This window comes from Ornithorhynchus anatinus, chromosome 7 (genome assembly GCF_004115215.2).
Source record: "Ornithorhynchus anatinus isolate Pmale09 chromosome 7, mOrnAna1.pri.v4, whole genome shotgun sequence".
Classification (NCBI taxonomy): Eukaryota; Metazoa; Chordata; class Mammalia; order Monotremata; family Ornithorhynchidae; genus Ornithorhynchus; species Ornithorhynchus anatinus.
This window is the reverse complement of record NC_041734.1, coordinates 25,657,881-25,684,329: the sequence shown is the minus strand read 5'-3', so window position 1 is coordinate 25,684,329 and position 26,449 is coordinate 25,657,881. Positions and strand designations below refer to the sequence as shown.

The window sequence follows — 26,449 nt, the reverse complement described above, 5'->3', positions numbered from 1 at the left end:
TTTCATTAACAAAATAAATAGGGTAATGAAAATATATACAGTTGAGCAGACGAGTACAGTGCTGAGGGGATGGGAAGGGAGAGGGGGAGGAGCAGAGGGAAATGGGGGGAAAAGAGGGTTAAGCTGCGGAGAGGAGAAGGGGGGGTGGTAGAGGGAGTAGAGGGAGAAGACGAGCTCAGTCTGGGAAGGCCTCTTGGAGGAGGTGAGTTTTAAGTAGTGTTTTGAAGAGGGGAAGAGAATCAGTTTGGTGGAGGTGAGGAGGGAGGGCATTCCAGGACCGCAGGAGGACATGGCCCAGGGGTCGACGGCGGGATAGGCGAGACCGAGGGACGGTGAGGAGGTGGGCGGCAGAGGAGCGGAGTGTGCGGGGTGGGCAGTAGAAAGAGAGAAGGGAGGAGAGGTAGGAAGGGGCAAGGTGATGTAGAACCTCGAAGCCTAGAGTGAGGAGTTTTTGTTTGGAGCGGAGGTGGATAGGCAACCACTGGAGTTGTTTAAGAAGGGGAGTGACATGCCCAGATGGTTTCTGCAGGAAGATGAGCCGGGCAGCGGAGTGAAGAATAGACTGGAGCGGGGCGAGAGAGGAGGAAGGGAGATCAGAGAGAAGGCTGACACGGTAGTCTAGCCGGGATATAACGAGAGCCCGTAGCAGTAAGGTAGCCATTTGGGTGGAGAGGAAAGGGCGGATTTTGGCGATATTGTAAAGGTGAAACCGGCAGGTCTTGGTAACGGATAGGATGTGTGGGGTGAACGAGAGAGACGAGTCAAGGATGACACCGAGATTGCGGGCCTGAGAGACGGGAAGGATGGTCGTGCCATCCACGGTGATAGGGAAGTCTGGGAGAGGACCGGGTTTGGGAGGGAAGATGAGGACCTCAGTCTTGCTCATGTTGAGTTTTAGGTGGCGGGCCGACATCCAGGTGGAGACATCCTGGAGGCAGGAGGAGATGCGAGCCTGAAGGGAGGGGGAGAGGACAGGGGCGGAGATGCGTGTCATCTGCGTAGAGATGGTAGTCAAAGCCGTGAGAGTGAATGAGTTCACCGAGGGAGTGAGTGTAAATGGAGAACAGAAGAGGGCCAAGAACTGACCCTTGAGGAACTCCAACAGTTAAAGGATGGGAGGGGAAGGAGGCGCCAGCGAAGGAGACGGAGAATGACCGGCCAGAGAGGTAAGAGGAGAACCAGGAGAGGACAGAGTCCGTGGAGCCAAGGTGAGATAAGGTATGGAGGAGGAGGGGATGGTCGACAGTGTCAAAGGCAGCAAAGAGGTCAAGGAGGATTAGAATGGAGTAGGAGCCATTGGATTTGGCAAGAAGGAGGTCATCGGTGACCTTAGAGAGAGCAGTCTCGGTAGAGTGGGGGGGACGGAAGCCAGATTGGAGGGGGTCTAGGAGAGAATGGGAGTTAAGGAATTCTAAGCATCGATTGTAGATGACTCGTTCTAGGATTTTGGAAAGGAAGGGTAGTAGGGAGACAGGGCAATAACTGGAGGGGGAAGTGGGGTCAAGAGCGGGTTTTTTTAGGATGGGGGAGACGTGGGCATGTTTGAAGGCAGAGGAGAAGGAGCCATTGGAGATTGAGTGGTTAAAAATAGAAGTTAAGGAAGGGAGGAGGGCAGGGGCGATGGTTTTAATAAGGTGAGAGGGAATGGGGTCCGAGGCGCAGGTGGAGGGGGTGGCACTTGCGAGGAGGGAGGAGATCTTCTCTGAGGATACTGCAGGAAAGGATGGGAAAGTAGGGGAGAGGGTTGGTGGGGGGGGAGGGGAGAGGCGGAGGGGTGACTTTGGGGAGCTCAGACCTGATTGTGTTGATTTTCGTGAGGAAATAGGTGGCCAGATCATTGGGGGTGAGAGATGGGGGAGGGGGAGGAACAGGGGGCCTAAGGAGAGAGTTAAAGGTCCGGAACAATCGGTGGGGGTGACGGGCATGGGTGTCAATGAGGGAGGAGAAGAAGTTTTGCCTGGCGGAGGAGAGGGCAGAGTTAAGGCAGGAAAGGATAAATTTGAAGTGTGTGAGGTCGGCTTGGTGCTTGGACTTTCGCCAGCAGCGCTCAGCAGCTCGAGCATAGGAGCGTAGGAGGTGGACAGAGGAGGTGATCCAGGGCTGTGGGTTAGTGGAGCGAGAGTGGCGGAGGGAAATGGGGGCGAGAGAGTCGAGATGAGTAGAGAGGGTGGAGTTGAGAGCGGAGACCTGATCATCGAGAGTGGGAAGTGAGGACAGGGCGGCAAGGTGAGGAGAGATGCTTTTGGAAAGAGGGATGGGATCGAGAGAGTGGAGTTCTCTGTGGGGCAGTAGCGAAGATTTGCAGTTATTGTTTTATTGCAATTATTGCAAAGATTGCAATTATTGTTTTATTGTACTCTCCCAAGTGCTAAGTAAGTGCTCAATAAATATGATTGAATGAGTGAAAAGGAGCCAGGAGTAAGAGAGCTTAATTGGGGAAGGCTCTTGAAGATGTGACCAAAATGATGCTTTGAAGGTGGAGAGAATGGTGATCTGGTGTATATGGAGGGGGAAGGAGTACCAGACTAGCAGGAGGATGTGGGAAAGGGATTGGTGGCAAGATAGACAAAATCAGGGCAGAGTAAGTAAACTGGTGTTAGAGAAATAGAGTGTGCAGTCTGGCAGTAGTAGGAGATTAGTGAAGCGAGGTGGGATGGGGAGAGCAGATTGAGTCCTTTAAAGCTGATGGTAAAGAGTTTGTTTTTGATGCAGAGGTGGATGGGCTGCCACTGGAGGATGTTGAGGAATGAAGAGACATGGACTGAATGTTTTTGTTGATAAATAATCAATGCAGCAGAGTGATGTATGAATTGGAGTGGAGACAGGAGGCCGGGAGGTCAGTGAGGAGGCAGATGCTGTAGTCAAGGAAGGATAGGATAAGTGCTTGGATCAGCAGGGTAGCAGTTTGGGTGGAGAGGAAAGGATGCATTTTAGCAATGTTGTGAAGCTAGAACTGACAGGATTTGGTGACAGTTTGAATATGTGGGTGGAATGAGAGTGATAAGTCGAGGACAACGGCACTGTTATGAGCTTGTGAGAGAAGGTTAATGGTGTTGTCTACAGTGATGGGAAAAACAGTGAGAGGACAGGGTTTGGGTGGGAAAATAAGAAGTACATTTTTGGACATGTTTAATTTGAGGTGTCGGCAAGACATCCATTAGAAAAACAGCTATTACTTTAGACTGTAAGCTCCTTACTAGACTGTAAACTCACAGTCTCAGACTTGGTTGGAAAGGGAACACACCATTTATTTCATTCGTGTTTGTACCAAGAACCAAACTATTCATAGACTGGGTGTACAGGGAAGTTCCATATGAAACAAGATTGCAAGTTCAGGTCTGGGGTTACTGAGTGAAGGAGAGAATAAATAGAAATCAGTTTGCTTTTAAAAGCATTTGCTCAAAGATGTGAAATACCCAGTTCTTTTTCAGTTATTAAAGGGTGTCCCCTGATGCCTTTTTTTATGGTATTTTTTAAGCATTTACTTTGTGCCAGCCACCGTACTCAGCACTGCAGGAGATACAAGGTGATCAGGTTGGACAGAGTTCATGTCCCACATAGGGCTCACAGTCTTAATCCCCATTTTACAGGATTGAAGCCCAGACAGGTGAAGTGACTTGCCCAAGGTCACACACAACAGACAAGTGGTGGAGGTGGGATTAGAACCCAGATCCTCTGATTTCCAGGTACGTGTTCTTTCGCTCTTTCTGCTAGGCCATGCTGAATGGAGTCTCCAGAGGGAACATTCTCCCCAGAGGCTGGGGCAGTCGAATGGATTTCAGATTCCCAATTTGGAGATCTGTCAGCTTCAGGCACTGAAGCGGAGGGCAATTCTGAGCTTATTTTCTTCTGTTAGGAGGCCCGGGCTATCCCATGGGATGGGTTGGAAGGGATAAAGCTTTTGGAGTTAGATATAGATTGAGCTGAAGGGACATGTCTTCTTTAAACAATGAGTGTCAAACTCATTAGAGGGCGTGCTTGTTAATGGTATTTGTTAAGCGCTTACTATGTGCAGAGCACTGTTCTAAGCGCTGGGGTAGATACAGGGTAATCAGATTGTCCCACGTGAAGCTCACATTTTTTAATCCCCATTTTTACAGTTGAGGTAACTGAGACACAGAGAAGTGAAGTGACTTGCCCAAGGTCACACAGCAGACAAGTGGCGGAGCCGGGATTAGAACCCACGACCTCTGACTTCCAATCCCATCCTCTTTCCACTAAGTCACGCTGCTCCTGGGGTCAGGGAGGAGTGCTTGAATTGCTGGGTGAGGGGAAGAAGAGAAGGTGTCCCTGGTTTGCTGGTTTGGAAGTCTTGGGCTTCCCTTTCTCACTCTGCCAATGAAACACAGTCAATGGGGCACTTCCCATTCTGCTCCTTACTAAGAGGAGGGAAGGAGAAGCAGCGTGGCTCAGTGGAAAGAGCATGGGCTTAGGAGTCAGGGCTCATGAGTTCGAATCCCAGCTCTGCCACTTGTCAGCTGTGTGACTGTGGGCAAGTCACTTAACTTCTCTGTGCCTCAGTTCCCTCATCTGTAAAATGGGGATTAAGACTGTGAGCCCCATGTGGGACAACCTGATTCCCCTATGTCTACCCCAGCGCTTAGAACAGTGCTCGGCACATAGTAAGCACTTAACAAATACCAACATTATTATTAAGTGTGGAAGATTTCGAGATGAGTTTTAGAAATTCCAGCACATCGTGCTCTGCGGTTTCAATATGTGAGGCTCTTTTCGATGACAGTGAAGTTGGAGATGGGGGGCTAGGCCAGATAACTTTTTCTTTTTTTAATGGTATTTGTTAAGCACTGTAAGTAAGTAAGTAAGTATTTATGGTATTTGTTAAGCACTGTAAGTAAGTGCCAGACACTGTACTAAGCACTGGGGTAGATACAAGATGATCATCTAAAACATAATCCGTATGGCACATGAGGCTCACAGTCCTAATCCCTATTTTACAGGTGAGGTAACTATGACAGAGGGAAGTGAAGTGACTTGCCCAATGTCACACACAGCAGAGATATGGCAGTGCCTAGATTAGAACCCAGGTCCGTCTGGTTCCCAGGCCCATGCTTTATCCACTAGATTATACTGCCTTTTGAGATTATTGCTCCCCTTTTTGCTTTTTAAAGAGAAGAGAAGTAGCTTTGCCTACTGGAAAGAACAGAGAACTGGGAGTCAGAAGACTTAAGTACTTAGGTCTAAGTACAACTCTTTTCCTGTTGTGTGACCTTGGGCAAATCACTTAACCTTTCTGGCCTTTAAATTCCTCATGTGTTAAACGGAGATTCAATACCTGTTCTCTCTCCCACCTTTGACTGTGGCAGAGGATGGGTCTCGTCTACTTGTATATAAAGTAAGCATGTAATAAATACCACCATCATTATTGCTATTATTATCAGAGGAAATAGCATGGTTAGTGGAAAGGCCATGGGCCTGGGAGTCAGAGGACCTGGGTTCTAATCCCAGCTCACCCAATTGCTTCCTGTGTGACTTTGGGCAAATCACTTCTCAGTAACTCAGTTCCTTCATCGGCAAAATAGGAATTCAATGCCTGTTCTCCCTCCTTCTTAGACTGTGAGCCCCTTGTGGGATGTGATTATTTTGTACCCAGCCCAAGCACTTAACACAGTGTTTGGCACATAGTAAGCACTTGTCTCATGCTGTCAAGTCATCTCTGACCCATAGCGACTCCATGGACCCATCTCTCCCAGAGTGCCCCATCTCCACCTGCAATTGTTCTGGTAGTGTATCCATAGAGTTTTCTAGGTAAAAACATGGAAATGGTTTACCACTGCCACCTTCCACACAGTAAACTTGAGTCTCAGCCTACAACTCTTTCCCATGCTGATACTTCCCAGGACAGGTGAGTTTTAGCAGATTGCCTTTCACTTGCTAGCCACTGCCCACGCTAGTAATGCGTGGGCATTAGAGAAGCAGCGTGGCTCAGTGGAAAGAGCATGGGCTTTGGAGTCAGGGCTCATGAGTTCGAATCCCAGCTCTGCCACTTGTTGGCTGTGTGACTGTGGGCAAGTCACTTAACTTCTCTGTGCCTCAGTTCCCTCATCTGTAAAATGGGGATTAAGACTGTGAGCCCCATGTGGGACAACCTGATTCCCCTATGTCTACCCCAGCGCTTAGAACAGTGCTCGGCACATAGTAAGCGCTTAACAAATACCAACATTATTATTATTAATGGAGTGGGTATGTCTCTGCTTGACTCTCCCTCCCTCCTTTAGCCAAAACTGGTAGAGTACTGGAAACTCTTCAGGTGCAATCTGGGTTGGAGGGGTGGGCAGGGGGTAAGTGCTTAGCAAATAAAAATTATTATTATTTTATTTTTATTTAAAGCTGGCAGAGCCCTTCCGTGCCCCTTTTCCCCCTACTCTCTTGCCTTCACTGCGGCAACTGCCCCAGAGCATGTGTTCCCAGTGAAAATAAATTTGATGGAAACACAAATGTAGCTCAGAAGCAGCCTGGCCTAGTGAAAGAACACGGACCTGGGAGTCAGGAACCTGGGATCTAATCCTAGCTCCACCACTGTTGTGTGAACTTGGACAAGTCACTAACTTCTCTGTGCCTCAGTTACCCCAACTATAAAATAGGAATTAAATCCTACTCCCTCCTACTTAAGACTATGAGTCCCACGAGGGATGGAGACTGTGCCCAACCTGATTAACTTGTATCTATCCTAGAGCTTAGAACAGTGCTTGGCTTATAGAAAGTGCTTAACAAGTATTATTATTATCATTTTTCTTAAATTTCTCAGTAGGTTTAGTTCTTGCCTTGTGAATAGCCCATTTCTTTCCCCCAAACTTAGACATGGAATTTATCCTCATGATGCTCTCCCACAGGTGATTCAAAAAAGAGAACGTATTTCTGTAGTGGATTAGGGACTCATTTCATAGCATGGTCTGGTATGCGATGTCAATAGGATCCAACAGCTTCTGAAAGGGCAAAGATGCAATAAATATAAATCTATGATGTTGAAGGATGGCTACCTAGACACTGCTTTATCTGAACATCCTAAGGTTTACCTGCTCCCTTTCTTCTCTACCAGGAAAAAGACAAGCATCCACTGAGACTGAGTCAGTCAAACTGCAGACATGATTGCCCTCTAGCCGTCTGGACCCATTGTAGAACAGGGTGAGGAATTTCATCAGGAGGTATCTTTCATTTTCTATTTCAGTGAGAAATCCATGGGGGGCTGACTTATGACAAGTGTTTTACCAAAAGGATGGGATCATGTCTACCAACTCTGTTTTATTATACTTTTCCAAATGCATAGTACAGTGATCTGCACAGACTAAGTGCTCAATAAATACCACTGACTGATTAACTGATTGAAGAGGAAGAAAAGTGTTTTTTGCTGTGGATAGGAATGCAGTGCTAATTTGATGGAGGACTTTCTGTGAAAAGAAACGCTGATTGATTTTTCTTTTCCTTCAGCAGGGCCTCTTGCTTGGTCATGTTCTCTGCAGAAATGGCCTCTTTATGCATTCAGTTGGACTCTGTGGAAAAGGTCCTCCAGGCTACCCTGGTCAATAGGGTATAACACTGACTGCACCGACACCGGCAGACACTGACAGCACGGTAACCCTGACCATGGACCGGTCAATCCAGCAGGTGGAAGAAGAAGCAGGTCCTGAGCTAGGATAGATGACAAGCAATTTTATTTTGCAAAACAATCACTATACAGCAACAAATACAATTGCAAATCTGATTGAAAAACAGGAACTAACTACCACCAGCCATTGAAGAAATGCCAATGCCTCTCTATGGTAACAGGCTCTAGAATTATAGGAAAAAAACACAGGTGTTTAACGGCGAATTGGAGCCCTTGGGGACTCGGCTTCTTTTTTTTTTTCTTTGCTAAAGTTGAAGGGGATTTTTATGATTGACCTTTCCAAGTCTGAAAATATGGCATTTTCCTACTGAGAAGTCTACACACCCAGGCTAAATACTACTCGCATCACTTTAAATAGTAACATTGATCTAGGCTCAGAGACAGGTGTTTGGGAAGGATGGTCTGTAACTTGTATCCATAAAATATGCATTTTGTTCAATACAGCCTCTTAGCCCACAACTGGCAGTGTTTCCCTGTCTCCTGGAAGGAAAGTTTGGGAAAAATGTTGATTTCCAGCTGTGTCAGAATCAATCCCAGTGAGAAATGACTCTATTAATTTTTTGACTGTAACATAGCATGGTTAATATATCATTTCCTGTTGTTCACTGAAAAAGACTCTCAGTCCTCTTAGGTCCTTCCTCCTAAGGGTTTTATTTGAGGAAGGGAATTGCACCCATTATTTTGCTAGAGCAGCAGGTGAGTCCAGAGAGAGTTGGCTTTCAAGTGAGCTTGATCCTAACTCTTCACTCCTCTGGCTTTCTTCTGCATCATTACAGAGTCTCCGAGGCAGGTGGGACCACAGAGTGAGTGGGATTTTAGGGAACTTGGACTCTTATCCCATCATGGGATGCTTTTATGCACTGTTACAATTATATAGATTTTCCCAAAATTCAAGTCAGGTAAAGCCAAGTCTGGCACCTGAGAATCTAGAAAAAAAGTTGGCTAGCTCGGATTTCTAGATCAACAGACTGTTGTTTTCTAAGTCAATAGTCTCTTCCCAAAGCTTAAAATTAGTGGTGCTCTCAAAGGTAAGGCAAAGTCAGGATTTTTCAAGGTGTGTGTGTATTGGCGGGGAGGGGGTGTCTAGAGTCCTGTGCCATAACCTGTCGATTTCTTTTTCAACAGCACATGTGCTCAGCTTGTAGCTGCCTTAATAAAAGTCCCCAAATTCTTTCTCGGTAAGGACGTTAAAATCACTACAATCACTTTGCTGGATTTGGTCTACGAAGCTTGTTTCGGGGCACAAAAACTGTGTCTCACGCAAACCTAACTGGATTTCTTCGTGCAGTTAACTCTATCTTCTACAATGTCTTTGCCATTTAAAAGCAGGTTAGAAAATATGGAGTCACAGGTTTTAAACACTGTTCTGACTAGCTGGTGTTCAACTTCGGTCTTTTTGAGGTTCCTCATCATCTTGGTTGCTATCAAACACTAGCAAACGGCATCACAAAAATAACGCAAGGCTAAATTTGCATTGACTGAAGGTTTGATCAGAGCAACATGCTCCATGAGACAGACTCTTCTTTCAGGTTCTGCTTTCTGGCACACTGCAAGGGCCTTCCGCGTACCACATTGGAAAAATACTGTCAGGTAAATGAGCATGGTAATTCTAGGCAGACATTACAGCAAATACAAGGGAGAAATTAGAAACTTCTTGTTGTATTAAAACATAGTTTCTAAGTTCACTTTTTGTATAAAATAACAGATTTAAAAACAGTATTAGACCCTCTTGAGTGCGTGTGTAAAAGCTCTTAGTGAAAACTAAAGGACGGATGGTTCACTTCCAGAGAGCAGAAGGGCTGAGACCTCCCTGGTTGGACTAGCTCAGTGGCAAGGGGAGATGGGTGCCGAACCCCAGCGCTCCTCCACGGCCACTTGGCTCCTTAGTCTTGGGACTGGATGCTACTCCACTTCAGTGTTGCTCACAACTGTGCTCATCTTGTGGGTTCAAGCTGGGGGCTTGCGTTCTGAAGGGACAACCCACATGGGCCTCTTCGATTGTCTCTTCAGATCCAACTTGCCCACACTGAATCGACTGAGCAATGAGAAACATAAAATCCCACATGGTCCACTCACCACACCATTCAGGGGTGGCTCGGAACCTGCCTAGGTGGAAGTCAATAACAAGTTTAAAACAAACACTCTGGGAGCGCAATCTGTCATTTCAGGATTTTGAGATGAGCCGACTGCGTAAATGTCAGAATGGAATTACTCACAGAGAAATCATAATAACTATGGTGAAGTGAGTGATGGTTTGTTGTTGTTTACGGAGTGTGATGCGGGAGTCTTCAAAAGAATCTCCAGGACATGGACAGCCTCCACCTCACCCCTTATCCATGCTCATTTTCCTGGAGATTTATCAAAAGGCTAGTCTTGATTTTGTATGTGTGTGGGTGTGGGTCTGGCCAGATGACTGATTTATAGTTTGGGTCATTTTGGGATGGTCTATGGAATGTAAAGCTGGGGCAATGCGGGAGAGAGTAGAACCACTACCCGCAATCTCTCTCGGCTTCAACTTTAGCAAATGGAAAAAATCCGCGTCTCTCTCACTATTACAGGAGTAAGACACGACTAACTTATCTTTGAAAAAAAACAACTCCAGCCTCCCAAGCCAACGTTTGGCAGGCCTTGTACATAATTCTGGTCTTCGCTCCCCCAACTCCATGTTGGTGAAGAGAAAAGAAAAGGAATGGAGTTTTTTTTCTTGTTCTTTTGTTTTTTTTTCCCCTAGCATCACAGAAGAGACTCGTGTCTGGCACTAAAACAGGGTGACAGCTTTAGTTGTTACGGAAAGCAACTTCATGCTAAACACTTTTTGTCTTTTTGTAAATGTACTTTCGAACAGGAAGAAACCCTGTTAACAACTACTTTCACATACCTAAAATTGCAACACCGAAGGGTGTGGGAGAGACAGATATTGTGAATAAGGAAGTAGAATATTCAAGTCTAGGAGGGAGTATCACAAATGGCCACAGAGAAATAGATATATCTATAATACTGTATTGAACAGATGGAAAGACTGGAAACTGGTAATGAGGGCAGAACTCTAGCCGATCAACAGACTCTCGATTCAGAATCCAGCCCATTGCTGGGGACATGTTATAGTGCTAATTCCTGCTCTGTTCTACCTCTTCCTCCAGCACACAGTTCCCATGCTTCTCAACTATGACTTTCTTTCATTAGTTAAATAACTTAATGGAATCCATTACACACTTAGGGAATCACCCTAGGCCTCAAATGTTTAATAACTTAATTGCATCTTTTTTCCTTCCCATTTATACAAAATAACACCTTTTCTTTTTTTTTAGAACTTGTTTGTTGTCTATGCCCTTCCCACCCTGCACTCTTCAGTTTAATTTAACCTGTAATAAATTACGAAGGGTGACTGTCTTCACCCGTAAACATGACAGCAAAAACGAGCAGCTAGGATATTCTAACAAGGCTCTTCAGAAAGTAGTGGGTGGCCTTCAGGCACATGACAGGTAAAAATGCATTTTTATCATAGTACCTCCATGCAAGACAGAGCAGAACAACATTAATTGTCCAATAATATACTGCAGTTGTACCCATATAAAGCCAGTGTCTTCCCGCAAATGGACACATCAGGTCTATTTCTGCAAATACTGAAATCTGTGGGGTTTGGGGTTGGGGGCAGGGAGGGAATTGCAATGATTACTCCAGTCTTGGGATGGGATTTATTTTCAACTTGGTTGGGGGAAGAATGCACACCTGCTCCGAGCCTGCTCTCGCCCGAGAGCCTGCCATGCCTAACTTTTGGGACTTCTTTCAATATTAGAAGAGGAAAAGATTCACAAGCCCTGCTTCGCCAGGGCAGCAGTGACATCTTCCGCCAACGTTGCCAGCTGGGGGGATTCCAGGAGGTTGATGCTTCCCGAGGAGGAGACATTGCTGAGTCGCCGCGGGGACGCCAGGTTGGATCTTCCCGGGGACTGGGTGATGATCTCAGCGCCGTGGTCTACACGGGCCTTAGCGTGCTCTCTGAAATTCAGCTTTTGGCTGTCAATCTGGGCAAGACAAACACCATCAGTGGCATCATTGAGTTCTATGAGTTGGTGCCGAGGGCAATTTGGGATGGGATGTCCCCGTCACCTCCCTGTCACCTCCCCGCTAAGTTGACCCTTCACTGGGGCTTGACCAGAGTGGGAAGGGATGTTGCAGGGGGTTGGTATATGGAGGGTATGGGAGTTTGGGGAAAAACATTGGGCCACAGGCTCTTCTTACCTTAACATTACCACCTCCAGGCATGTGGTGAGCGTTGTCAAGGGAGCCGACTTTAGCCTGGGCCTTTTCTTTGAAATCCAACTTCACACTCTCGATTTTCACCCGTCCCCCACCTGAAGGGGAGAAAAAAGAGAGAAGTAGACTAAAGAATCGTGGCACCATAAATGGCAAACTAATTTTCTTGAGGGATTTTCCTGAACATGACCTGGCACATTCAAGAGTTTGTAATAATAATAATGGTGGTATTTGTTAAGCGCTTACTATGTGCAAAGCACTGTTCTAAGCACTGGGGGGGAAACAAGGTGATCAGGTTGTCCCACGTGGGGCTCACAGTCTTCATCCCCATTTTACAGATGAGGTAACTGAGGCCCAGAGAAGTTTAGTGACTTGCCCAAAGTCACACAGCTGACATGCGGCAGAGCCGGAATTAGAACTCATGACCTCTGACTCCCAAGCCCGGTCTCTTTTCCCTGAGCCATGCGAAACTATCTCCTCAAACCACATTTAGGCACTGGGCATGGCTTGTGCTCAGACTCCCTTTGGAGAGGAGGAATGTTTTCCTTCCAGTTTTCTTCATTATGGAATAGCTAATGTATGGGTGCAAAACTGACCATGGGAGAAGTGTGTGGAGCAGAGTCCTTTTCAGCTTTTATCATTAAGGTTGCTCTGTGTGTGTGTGTGTGTGTTTGTGTGTGTGTGTGTGTGTGCATTTTACATACATGGAATAAAAATTCAATGGAAACACATCGGCCGATGGCCGATGGCAGACCCAGGCTGCTACATTTTTTAATCTGGTCCTAAGGAACACAGACGAATTGTGATGTTTGAGACGGAAAATAGAGCGCCCTCATATCAAGACCCAGCCTTTAACTACCCAGTTTTCCCTATAGCCCCTTTCCCCCTCTCCCTTTTGGTCTTGGAAATTTATTCTCTCTCCCTACCTTTACACATACCCAGAATTAAGAGGAGAATTAAGGCAAGAGAGTCCCCATGGGCACCTCTACATTTGGACAATTTCCCCCAACACCCCATCCCTGGTGGCAGGGGTCGGGGGAGAGAGGGAAGGATCAGGAGGTAGAGTTATTCTGAATTATCGCACTGGGCCAGCTACATCACTAGAAAGAGGAGTAGGTTGGGGAGTGGGCTATGAGGAGTGACAAAATGATGATGCAGTCTGGAAGGGAGGGCAGGCCACTGGATGGGGACACTCTCCATGAAACTGAACCTACAATAAATTCTGTGCCCCCCTGAGCCCCGGTGCCAGGCTTCTAAATGCCAAGAGGCAGAGATTGGCACTCCATTTGGGGACTCAACGTGACCTTCATAACCATACTGAGCATCTTACGTGGCCCCGACTAACAGTCCAAGGTCCAGACTGCTTCAGCTTCCTAGGAACAGCCTCAGGGAATCTTAGGACTTGAAAGGAGTTCTTTGATTCATCTTCCTGCCAGCATTCAGGCCTGGGTTTACCCACTTCATTAAAGAGCATTTCCAGAGTTCACAATGGCAGGTGATACTACAGCTTTCCTGCTAGGTCTGGTTGGCCAGGAACCATAGTTGATGAAAGCTAATATTTGTCCCTACACATGTGTAGGTAAGTAAATGTTGTGTTTTGGAGGCTGTGGTCTATTCAGTGGCTGGGATCCAAGTCCCAAAGAAAATCCGGGATTTGCAAATGGATATCTCAATCATCCTGAAGATTCAACAGGAAGCAAAAAGGCAGACAGGTCATTCATTCATTCATTCATTCATTCATTCATTCATTCAATAGTATTTACTGAGCGCTTACTATAATAATAATGTTGGTATTTGTTAAGTGCTTACTATGTGCAGAGCACTGTTCTAAGCACTGGGGTAGATACAGGGTAATCAGGTTGTCCCACGTGAGGCTCACAGTTAATCCCCATTTTACAGATGAGGTAACTGAGGCACAGAGAAGTGAAGTGACTTTCCCACAGTCACACAGCTGACAAGTGGCAGAGCCGGGAGTCGAACCCATGACCTCTGACTCCCAAGCTCGGGCTCTTTCCACTGAGCCATGCTGCTTCCCCAATCATCCCGAAGATTCAACAGGAAGCAAAAAGGCAGACAGGTCATTCATTCATTCATTCATTCATTCATTCATTCATTCATTCATTCATTCGTATTTATTAAGCGCTTACTATAATAATAATGTTGGTATTTATTAAGCACTTACTGTGTGCAGAGTACTGTACTAAGCAGTTGGAATGTACAATTCGGCAACAGATAGAGACAATCCCTGCCCAAGGCCAGAATGGGCCAAAGTAGTTCCCCAAGTGATTTAATCCTCTCCTCAGGCCGGATCTGGGCTAGCTTCTGCCACCAGCTTCTGCCCATGGAGACTTCTAGCTGACTCTGAGCCAAGGACAGATGCCAGTAATAACTCCCCTCCCAAAGAGACCCCTGGGAGTGTCACTGCTACCCATGACCAGGTCTGAGGGAGGAAGGAACTGACTGCTCCTGAAACTACTCCCTGTCACTCGTCACCTGCAGCCAGCCGGCAGAAGGGGCATGGGCTAACATGGCAGCAGTGCCCACACTTGTTACGCCATTACAGAGGTTGATGAGCCTTGCAGTGCATAACAAACGGTGACTCCCTCTTTGTCCTTCTCCACTCATTTCAGTCTTCTACGCCAATGTCTTATATGTCTACAACAAAGGCCAGATCCTTAGCCTCTGTGTGCTTGAACTCTGTCCATCAATACTGAAGCTGGCCAGATTCCATGTATTTCTCATAGTTCTCCCCCGTAACAAAAAGTCTACCTAGGAATAATCTGAATGTAACACACCCCTGTCTCCAGTTTTACAGGGAAGCAGTAAGGCTTAGTGGGAAGAAGCAGTGGGAGTTAGTGGATAGAGCACAGGCCTGAGAGTCAGAGGACCTGGGTTCTAATCCCAGCTCCACCACTTGTCTGCTGTGTGACTTTGGGCAAGTCACATCATTTCTCTGGCCCTCACTTACTTCATCTGAAAAATGGGGATTAAGACTGTGAGGTCCACATGGGACAGGGACTGTGTCCACTCTGATTAGCTTGTATCTACCTCAGCACTTAGTACAGTGCCTGACACAGTAAGTATTTAACAAGTATCATTAAAAAAAACAAAAAAACAAAGGCAAGCCAGGAGACCCAGATTCTAGTCCCAGCTCCAGCACTTGCTATTTGACCTGGAAGCAGTGTGGCTTAGTGCAAGAGCACGGGTTTTGGAGTCAGAGGACGTGGGTTCTAATCCCAGATCCACCACTTGTCTGCTGTGTGACCTTGGACAAGTCACTTCACTTCTCTGTGCCTCACTTACCTCATCTGGAAAATGGTGATTAAGACTGTGATCCTTCGTGGGACAACCTGATTACCTTGCATCTACTCCAATGCTTAGAACAGTGTTTGGCACATAATAAGTGCTTAACAAATCTCATCATTATTATTTCACCTGATGTAAGTCACTTAATTTTTCCATGCTTCAGCTTCCTCATCTGAAAATGAAGAGTCAATTGGGTTCCCCTCCCCGACCAGACTGTCAGCCCCAGGTGGGAGAGAGATTGGGTCTGAGCTGATTGTACTAATCTATCTTCACGTTTTGCATAAATACCATTATTAGCCATGGTTAACCATTCATTACCTGGTCGATGGCGGATGTTCTTCAGAGACCCACATTTGGATGTCACATGACTCACATCTATCTTCTTGGTAACGATCTGTATCTGGAGTAAACACATGAGGTCTGCTATTAGGCATTGGAAACACATTCACACACACATACACACACATACACACACGTGTTCACAAAGCTACCCAACACAGAAGGATTGAGAGGGAAGGAAAAAGCTGGAACAGAAGGCTTTGTTAGTGAAAACAGATCATGTCCCGGAAGAAAAACATGAATGAGTGCAGAAAGCTCCCCTGCACCAGAGCCAGGCTAGTCTAACATCCCACCAATTCTAAAACCAGACCCATGGAGACCAGTAGAGATTGAGGTGAGAGATGCCCCAGTTGGCCAAAAGTTTCACCAATAGGGAGGTCTACTGAGACACTGCCTGCTCACAATCTTGCTCTAGGACACTATCTTCCTTTGGGCAATGGGCTTTTTTCCAATGGGATGGGAGGGAGGGAAAGAGAAAGGGAAGGGGAGAGGAAGGAAGGAAAAAGGAGGGTAGGTGGAAGAAAGGGAGAGAGGGTGGGGGCTGGCTCCAGGTCTCTTTCCCTTCCATTGGAGTGCTAAACCATTTGGTTCCCTAGAGCCCAGGAGGGGAAGGTTCTTAGACTTTCATTTGGATAATTCAGGCTTCCAATCCTCCTCCCCTGCAGAGGGTCAAGAACCAGAGCCCCATCCTCTCACCAGAACAAAGGGTGGATGTGTGCCACCCTGGCCTCTGGCTTGGCAATGGAGCCTAGGCACGGGGTCTTCCCTAGGAGAGGCTCAATCAGCTGGCAGGGAGCCCCAGAGATCCAGAGGCATCATTGGAGACAAGGGGTCTTGGTCTGGCTACTGGTGGCAGGTTATGTGTCTGCCTTTTTTCCACCAGGGCCACCCTCCCGGCCCTCCTTGCTCTGCTACCTCTGCTGGGTTGTGCTTGTATCTCTGTCCTGGAGGATCTGCCCCAAAGAGACACTGCAGGCTCTGAAGGCTAGAGCTGTCCCGCTGCTCCTTCCAGTACAGCCATTGCTGGTTCATCCCACCATGCAGGGCTACACCTTGGGCCCTGACCCCATCCATAGTGTCCCTGAATTACCATAGCACAGGCAAAATGCCTGCAACCCTAAATTTCTGCTTCGGAGACCTTGGGGCTGAGGGTCCGTTTCACAGGCAGAGCCTAACAATCACTGGTGTGGCCATGTCAGGAACCTGTAGAAAATCAGTCCTGAACCCTTGAGGAACAACCTCCAGTAGAATTCAAACCACTTCGTTGCACTGGGCACGAATTGGCTCCCATTACCTGCCCAGGGAGACCTGGGACAGGTGAAGAAAATGTGACCGAATTCACCAGGGTTCAAACATTACTGGCAACTGGGCCTGACAGCCAGCTCAGCCTGGGGAACCCAGCTCGGCCTTTGTTGGCACTCTTTTCCTGGTGGCTGTTACAGCCAGACCTGGGGCCTTGGGTGCTGTCATCATCCAAAGTGACCCGCTGCTGTCTGGGGCACCAATGGTCCCACCCTCCCATCCTTTCCTGTCATCTGGAAAGCATGGCTGGAAAGTCCCACAGGGTGCCTGGGGGAAGAGGGGAGGGGTCTGGGGGGGAGGGCATGGGTGTCTGGAACCAGGATTCCCAGAACGGGCGCTGAGCTGGCTCTCTGCCAAGCCAGATGTGGTTTGTGGACCCAGACTTGAGAGGTGTTACGGAGACCCAGACCCACATCTGATCTCCTATCCCAAATTCCCTTCCTCGAACCCTGCACCACAGAGATACACCCAGAGAAATCGTGAGTGAGGGACCGGCCCAAAAGCTTCAAGGGCTGTGAGATTGGCCCTTGGGATTCTGGGAACGGCCCAGCAAGCCCATTCCAGGCTGCTAGGGACACCCTCTCCCACGACACCACCAACTCCCCACCTGACGTGTTGACAGCAGGAACTCGCTGGAGGGCCCTGAGGCCAGGGTAGGTGCCCATCACAGACCCCAGATCCACAGGATCATGAGACCAGACTGACAGGGGACATGTCGGAGAGGCGGAGGCAGAGGGCACCCAAGAGGGAGAAAGGCAGAGGGCAGGCTGCAAGCTGGGAAGATGGCTTAGTGTGAGCAGTCATTTCTACTTACGTTGCCTCCCCCAGCAGAATGCTGGATGTTATCCTTGGAGCCACATCTGGACTGAACTTTGCTAAAATCCATCTTCTTGCTTAAAATCCTAACCTAAAAGGAATGGAGGGAACTCACTCTTCAGCCGCTCTTTCTCATCAGGAACTCAGGGAACCAGGCAGCAGGTTTCCTCTGGGGCCCTAAGCCCTGTGACGGGACTAGTCGAACACTTTCCCAGCATTCACCTGGCCAAACCCAGGGAACTGGATAGACCAAGTTGCCAAACAATCAGTGATATTTACAATTTGCATCAATAGATGCAAAGAAGCTGCGTGGCTTAGTGGAAAGAGTATGGGTTTGGGAGGTAGAGGTAGAGGGTTCTAAACCTCCACCACTTATCAGCTGTGTGACTTTGGACAAGTCCCTTAACTTCTGTTTGTCTCAGTTACCTCATCTGTAAAATGGGAATTAAGACCGTGAGCCCCATGTGGGACAATCTGACTACCTTGTATCTACCCCAGAGTTTAGAACAGTGCTTGGCACAAAGTCGGTGCTTACCAAATACCATCATTATTATGAATAGACTTCCACCAGGGTAATTACAGAGCTTTCTCCTAGAGGGCCAAGCATGGGTAGAGATGGGTAGGACCTGAAGACTGCAGAGGGTCCAAGGAGATGCACAAGAGGAAGCATTTTTGCTTGTGGGTGTGCCCTCCCTGCATTTTTAACTTGGTTGCGTCCCCCTTACTGTAACTGATTTTAGTGTTTGCTCCCCTGCTAGATTTTAAGCACCTTGAGGGCAGAGGTCATGTATACTAATTCTACTGCACTCTTCCAAATTCTTTGTATAGGTTTTCTGCACATAATAAGTGCTCAGTAAATTGGTTCACTGATTGGTTGGGATTGGTTAACTGATGGATTGACCAGCCCTCTCCCCATCTTCAGATCCCAACTGAAATCAAATATCCTCCAGGAGGCCTTCCTGACTAAGCTCTAATTCTCCCCCACCTTACTGACCCTCCTTACTGCCTCTCCTATGTACTTAGTCGCACCCCCCCTAGACTGTCAGCTCCGCTAGACTGTAAGCTCACTGTGGGCAGGGAATGTATCTACCAGCTCTGCTATATTGTACTCTCCCAAACGCTTAGCATAACGTTCTGCACACAGTAAATGCTCAATAAATATAATTGATTGATTGATTCTCCCCATTACCACCCCCTTGGCTGTTATGTCTACATCCCTATACTCAGTTGTTTCCTTTAATCTGTAATATATCTCAACGTCTGCCTTCCCCATTAGATTGTAAGCTCCTTGAGGACAGGGATCAGACCAATCAACTGTATTGTACTGTACTCTCCCAAGTGCTTAGTACAGTGTTCTGCATAGAATAAATGCTCAATGAATACCTTTAGTTGATTCATTTCTCCTGCCTGAAATCAATAAGGCCAAAATGTCAGCCATTTCAATGGTTTAAGTCTGAAGCTGATGTCGCTATCTGTACAAAGCCCCAGTGACAGGGCCGACTCGATCAGAACCCTGATCTGGCCCTGAGTTGGAAACTGAGTGAATCAGGACTGCTTCACGACCGTTGAATTACTGCGCAGCTAACTACTGGATGTCTCTGACTCTGGTGTACAGAGCACTGTGGTGCATATTTACTGTGTTGAGCACTGGCCTAGGATTCTGCTGTGTGCAGAGCACTGTGGTAGAGGCCTCCCATGTGCAGAGTAATGTCCTACACAACTACTGTGTGTAAAGCACTGTACTGGGAACCTACTTTATGCAGAGCACTGCTCTAGGTGTCTCTTGTGTGGAGAGCAATGTTCTACACATCTACTGTGTGAAAACTTTGTTCTGGGAGCTTCTGATGTTCAGTGCACTAAACCGAATGCCTACCACGTAGACAACACCGTATTAAGCCCTGTACAATGTGCAGAGCACTGGACATCTACAGCATGGAGATCCCTGAACCAAGCACCTGCTACGTGCAGAGAATTGGATGGGCACTTGGGAATATTTAATGGACTAAAAAGCACAGGCCCCATCCTCAAGGAACTTACAAAATCTCTCTCCTGGGGAGCAGACACAACTGGGACCAGTAGCCTGGCCATAATTATCAAGGGCCTGGTAGGAGAAGGAGAGGGAAAAAGAAATATGGGACTGTGTCAGGAAAGTATTGCAGAAGGGGCAGGAGATTCTGAGGTGTCACTGAAGATGACTGAAGGTGTTACTGTCAGATGTATGGGTTTCACTGGCAAACAACAATGGCTCATTGTCCCATAATGCATTGTCCAATAGTTCCTCATCCTAGAGTTCATTGTGCTAGAATTTACGGGGCTGTAGTTTGCTGTCTCCCACAGTTCAGTCCTCTGAGCAGGTGTCAACAGGTTGCCTTGAACATGCTGATTTTGGTATTAATATCTTCACTGCATCGTGACAAGGAGCCATGAAATGGGAAATGAGTCGACAGAATGTCCATTCTGCTTCAACAGTGATTCCAAATTAATTTGCATCGGCTTCTCCAATCCACAGCAACCATGCATCTTAAATCAGGAAAATTTTGATCTTTTATCGTGTACTGCTTTTCCTCACACTGGGATTTCCAATTGGAAAAAGGACCTTCGACCAGCCTACTCTACCGATTCCCCTGGGGGCCAACAGATTGACCCAGCAATCAGGTCCAGGGCATGACATGCACATTTAAAAATTTTTTTAAAATGGTATTTGTTTTGTGCCAGGCACTCTACTAAGAGCTGGGATAGATACAAGCTAATCAGGTTGGGGCTCACAGTCTTAATCCCCAGTTTACAGATGAGGTCACTGAAGGCAGGGGATAGAGCAAGAAGGAGAATCTATTTTCTAAGTTACCGACTCAACAATGGGGGCGTTCCCCACCACATCCAACAAACATTGCTCTAATTTGAACAATTTAGCATGTTACTTATCAACTGTCCTAGACTCTTCCCTGTCCATTCTTCCCTCAGGTCCTATCAGAAATGAAAAAAAAAAAACAAACTGAACCAAGTCCCTAACCATCCACACCCTCATTTTCTCAGACATGATCCCCTGACAGGCAGAACACTCCTCACGGTAAGACGCCTCTAACCACACCAAGGAAAGTCAACTGCCTAGCTCCACGTGCAAGAGGAAGAGAAAATCTATCTTCCTCCTGTCTTGGTTTCTTGAAAGCAACTCCCTCTGTATTGTCTAAACCTGAGGACATGAACCACTTGTCAGTGTGGCCACGGGCTCTCTTGACACTAATTACATATCTGTAATTTATTTAATATATCTTTAATGTATTTATTTATATTAATGTCTGTTTATTGTTGTACTGTACTCTCTCATTTGCTTAGTAAAGTGCTCTGCACACCGTAAGCGCTCAATAAATACAATTGAATGAATGAATGATTGAATGAACACGATAATGGTATGTCATTCTTTTCTCGGCCATGTTAACTGTGGATAATGTAAGCCCAGTAATAATAACTGTGGTATTTATTATACTCTTGCTATGTGTCAAGCATTGTGATGGATACAAGATAATTAGGTTGGACATAGCCCCTGTCCCTCACAGATTAAGTAGGAGGCAGAATAGGTACTGGATCCCCATTTTTTAGATAAGGAAATTGAGGCACAGAGAGGTTAAGTGGCTTATTCAAGGTCACTAAGTAGGCAAATGGTGGAGCCAGGATTAGAACCCAGATCCCCTGACTCCCAAGTCTGTGCTCTTTTCACTAGACCATGCTGCTTCACTCAATCAATGAATTGTATTTATTGAGCATTTACTGTATATAGAGTACTGTACTAAGAGTTTGGGAGAGTACAGTAGAAAAGAGCTAGCTGATATGTTCCCTGCCTATAATGATCTTATCGTCTATGGGGGACAGCTATGAATATAAATGAATAAATTATGAATATGTACATAAGTACTGTGTGGTTGAGGGTGGGTAAAAAAGGGGTTCAAATCTGAGTGACGGGGCACTGCAGAAGGGAGTGGCAGAAGAAGGAATGAGGGCTTAGTTGGGGAAGGCCTCTTGGAAAAAATGTCCTTTTAATAATTCTTTGAAGGTGGGGAGGGTGATCATCTGTTGGATATGAAGAGAGAGGGCATCCCAAGCCAAAAGACAGGACTTGGGCCAGAGGTCGGTGGTGAGATAGATGAGATCAAAATACAGTGAGTAGGCTGGCATTAGAGGTTGGATTGTAGGAGGAAATCAGAAAGGACAGGCAGGAGGGGGCAAGATGCTTGAGTGCTTTGAAGCCAATTGTAAGAAGTTTCTGTTTGATGCAGAGTTGGATGGACAGCAACTGGAGGTTCTTGAGGAATGGGGAAACATGGACTGATGGGTTGGTAGAAAAATGATGTGGGCAGCAGAGTGAAGTATGGATTGAAGTGGGGATCGAGAGGGAAGGTAGTTTGAGGATGGAGACTAAATGAGGCATGATGAATTGAGCAAATTGGATGGGGTACAAAAATCAGAGGTCTCTGTTGGGGAACAGAGCAGATTTGCAGGGAGGGGTGTGTGGGGGGGAGAGAAGACAGATGAGATTGTGGTCGGATAGAGGGATTTCAAAGTTAGTGAAGGTAGAGAATGTACAGTGATTAGAGATGATCAGATCGAAAGTGGGTTTGAGTGGGTGTGGAGGGGTTAAGCAGGTCAGTGGATTTAAGGAGTGACAGCAGGTGGGCAGCAGAAGTGTCATCAGGAACACCTATGTGGATATTAAAATTCCCAAGGATCAATGTAGGGTTGGAGAAAGAAGGAACGTGAGAAAGGGATCAAAATGGTTCAGGAAGTTGTAGTTGAGGCCTAGAGGGTGGTAGTATCTGGAGTGGGTGGTAGAGGTAAAGGATATGGACTGAAGAGAAAGAGAAGGATGAGGGAGGTCAAGTGGTGTGAAAGCAGCATTCATTCATTCATTCATTCAATAGTATTTATTGAGTGCTTACTATGTGCAGAGCACTGTACTAAGCGCTTGGAATGAACAAGTCGGCAACAGATAGAGACAGTCCCTGCCGTTTGACAGGCTTACACTCTAATCGGGGGAGACAGACAGACAGGAACAACGGCAATAAATAGAGTCAAGGGGAAGAACATCTCGTAAAAACAATGGCAACTAAATAGAATCGAGGCGATGTACATTTTATTAACAAAATAAATAGGGTGATGAAAATATATACAGTTGAGCAGACGAGTACAGTGCTGAGGGGATGGGAAGGGAGAGGGGGAGGAGCAGAGGGAAATGGGGGGAAAAGAGGGTTAAGCTGCGGAGAGGTGAAGGGGGGGGTGGTAGAGGGAGTAGAGGGAGAAGAGGAGCTCAGTCTGGGAAGGCCTCTTGGAGGAGGTGAGTTTTAAGTAGGGTTTTGAAAAGGGGAAGAGAATCAGTTTGGCGGAGGTGAGGAGGGAGGGCGTTCCAGGACCGCAGGAGGACATGGCCCAGGGGTCGACGGCGGGATAGGCGAGACCGAGGGACGGTGAGGAGGTGGGCGGCAGAGGAGCGGAGCATGCGGGGTGGGCAGTAGAAAGAGAGAAGGGAGGAGAGGTAGGAAGGGGCAAGGTGACGTAGAACCTCGAAGCCTAGAGTGAGGAGTTTTTGTTTGGAGCGGAGGTGGATAGGCAACCACTGGAGTTGTTTAAGAAGGGGAGTGACATGCCCAGATGGTTTCTGCAGGAAGATGAGCCAGGCAGCGGAGTGAAGAATAGACTGGAGCGGGGTGAGAGAGGAGGAAGGGAGATCAGAGAGAAGGCTGACACAGTAGTCTAGCCGGGATATAACGAGAGCCCGTAGCAGTAAGGTAGCCATTTGGGTGGAGAGGCAAGGGCGGGCAGCATTGGGGAGCTAGAAATTGACTCCACTCCCTTTCCCAGTAAGTCTCGGGGAGTGGGAGAAGATGAGGCCCCCTGTGGGGAGAGTGGCAGGGGAGACTGTCATCTGGGGAGGCCCAGGTTTCAGTAATGGCTAGAAGGAAAAGTGATTGGGTCAGGAACAGGTCAAGGATGAAGGGCATTTTTCCCATGATGGAGTGGGGATTTCACAGGCCAAACTTGGCTGAGGCTGTGGGAGGAATGTGGGGGAGGCAGATGGCATGAAGTGTGGGGAGGGGTTATGTGGGAGTGAGCTGACAGGGGCCAGCATGGTGGGAGCAGGATGACGGGTGGTATTGGGACAGGATAACAGGGGTGGGGTGGGAGAGGAGGGTGGAGGTGGCTCAAGGGGTGTGGGAGGGGTGGAAGGGGATGGGGGATGTAGGGAAGGACAGACAGGGATGAATTGGAGGGAGAGGATCAAGGAGACATGGTGGGGTCAGAGAAGTTTAAGGGTTACAGGGAAAGTTGTTAACAGCAATAACTGCTTAATATCACTCAAATATCTCCTTTCTTTCCTATTCCTCCTGTCCTCAGTTTGAACTGTTTGATGCCTGGCACCTGATCCTGAGAATGAGACCAATATGACTATACCTCACTGGATCGGTTCAAGGGTAAATACCTCTTTTCAAGTGGATGGCTTTTCCCCCTCCCATCACCCCTAAGTGCTTAGATTGGATTTCAACCTTGAGACTGCAAAGCCTAGCAGAAAGAGCACAGGCCTGGGAGTCAAAGGACCTGGGTTCTGATACTGGCACTGGCACTCGCCCATTCTGTGACCTTGGGCAAGTCAGTTAACTTCTCTGTTCCTCAGTTTCCTCACCTGTAAAATGGTGAAAATAAGTGTCTGTTCTCCCTCCCACTTAAACTGTGAGCATAATGTGAGACAGGGTCTGAGTCTGACTTGGTTATTTTATATCTACCAAAGTGCTTCCCCTCTCAGGATTGCACTGGAGAGTTTTCTGTACTCAGCCAGTCTCAGCTACTGGAGGGAGAGTCAGGCAGAGGCATACCCCTTCCATTTCTAGCTTGGGCAGTGACTAGTGAGTGAAAGACAACGCAACAACATAAGACAAGACACCCTGGGGCAAATAAGTGGCTAATAATAAGCACTTAAATACCACAGTTATTAATATTGTATAATCCATTTATCAATGGTATTTATTGAGCACTAACTGTGTGCAGAAAACTGTTCTTTGTGCTTTGGGAATGTACAATGCAACAGAGAAAATACTTTTTCAGAGTGGCATTTGAAAATACCCTTCCTGACATTTTTCTTTCTTGACTTGCTCAGATTATTTGACTTGCTTCAGGCAGAGTTCATGTGAACAAAGGAAGGAGAGTAGGGAGAGGAGGAAAAGTGGGAGGGGGAAAGGGGGGAAAGAGGAGGAGCAGGAGAAGGAGGAGGAGGAGGAAGGGAAGAAGCAAGAGGGGAAGAGGAAGAGGAAGGAGAAGAGGAAAGGGGAAGGAGAAGGTAGGAGGGGAAGAGGGAGGAGGAGCAGAAGAAGGAAGAGGAGGAGGAAGAGGAAAGGAAGGAGGAAGGAGGAAGAAGGAGGAAGATGGAGGAAGATAAGGAATAGGAAGAAGAAGAAGAGGGAGAAAAAGGAGGGAGAAGAAGGGGAGAATGAGAAGAAGCAGAAGAAGGGAGGAGAAGGAGGAGATGGAGGAGATGGAGGAAGAGGAGAAGGAGCAGGAGAAGAAGGAGATGGAGGAGGAAGAGAAGAAAGAAGAAGAAGCAGGAGGAGATGGAGGAGAAGGACGAGAAAGAGGAGGAGGAGGGACAGGAGGAGGAGGAGAAAGAGGAGAAGGAGGAGAAACATCAACCTACTATTCACCAAAGGCTGGAAAAGAGTCAGTGGCAAATTCCTGAGAGGCTGGCTGGACTATCAGAAATAACAGCTACAGAGGAGAAGGAAGCCGAACCACTCTTCTGAAAACAGTTAGCACTTCAGGCTGAACCACAAAATGAAAGAAAACATGAACCTCTTCTCTTTCACAAGTCTCACGAGGAGGTCATGCATCATCTCTTTCCATCAGTCTTTATTCAAAAATATATCAAAACCTATTTCTCATTTTCATTATACTCCTTAGGTCTAATTAAAGTAAGACCACCTACTTCACCAGAAGCTGTTCAACCTTAACCTTAAAGAATCAGGGAGAAGGGAGAGATTTATGAGCCACCCAGCCATGTCAGAGTAATAATTCATGTTTTGTCCTCCCCTGGAATGACTTGCATTTCAGGCCAGAGGCAAATTGATCAGGTTCCAACATACCCTTTCCACTGGGGTAAAGCAGTACACACATTAGAATCATCTGAGCTATTTTAATAAATTAGTTATTGGAAAAATAGCAAAAGGATAATAAATTTGACCCACAAAACTCTCTGGACATACATTTGACCCTCTTCTACCTGGAGGGATGGCCTAAAATGCCCCAGACACAAGAATTGGAGATTTTCAAGATTCTAGTGTGAATCTGGTTGGAGATTCCTGATGTATGGTACTTTCCCAATCACTTAGTACCGTGCTCTGCACATAGGAAAGTGTTCAATAACTACCACTGATGGATTCATTGATTTATTGATCCCTCAGAAAAACAGGGAAGGGCAAAGGGGATCAATGGATCCTACTGAGGCAAGAAGGCCGAGCTATTTCTGATCTCATTCACTGGAGGTCCATATGCCCACAGACCCAGATCTGGTTCTGGGAGATTTGATTTATCCAGCTCGATTCACCTTTTTGAGGAAGGGTAAGGCATTGAGTAAATGATCAAAATACAGGAATAGAATTGTAGTTCTCCTAGAGCCACAGTGAATGCCTGTCCATGGTTGCCTCAGTGGCTTTTCCTCCTTAGGATCTAAACACAAGGGATGGGCAGTGAGATCTAGGGATGAGAGGGATTTAGGGAGTTGGGCTAAGGGCAAAGACCTCCTCAGTCTCAGTCTCAGTCCCTGTGTGC

General features: G+C 47.0%; 1 protein-coding gene across 19 annotated transcripts in view; it reads right to left on the bottom strand.

Moving 5' to 3' along the window:
- Positions 1-7,648: 7,648 nt before the first annotated feature.
- Positions 7,649-26,449, bottom strand: part of MAP2 (microtubule associated protein 2) — a 328,607-nt gene continuing 309,806 nt past the window's right edge. For 12 of the 19 annotated variants that reach the window (XM_039912684.1, XM_039912688.1, XM_029068662.2 and 9 more), the window contains 4 exons: positions 17,643-17,735; positions 15,506-15,587; positions 11,867-11,979; positions 7,649-11,649 (listed from right to left, as the gene is read on the bottom strand). In XM_039912684.1, the coding sequence (XP_039768618.1) occupies positions 11,434-11,649; positions 11,867-11,979; positions 15,506-15,587; positions 17,643-17,735 (504 nt within the window). In that variant the 3' untranslated portion in view covers positions 7,649-11,433. The remainder of the gene's footprint in view (positions 11,650-11,866; positions 11,980-15,505; positions 15,588-17,642; positions 17,736-26,449) is intronic. The other 7 variants (XM_029068652.2, XM_029068659.2, XM_039912695.1 and 4 more) reach the window with 1 other exon arrangement.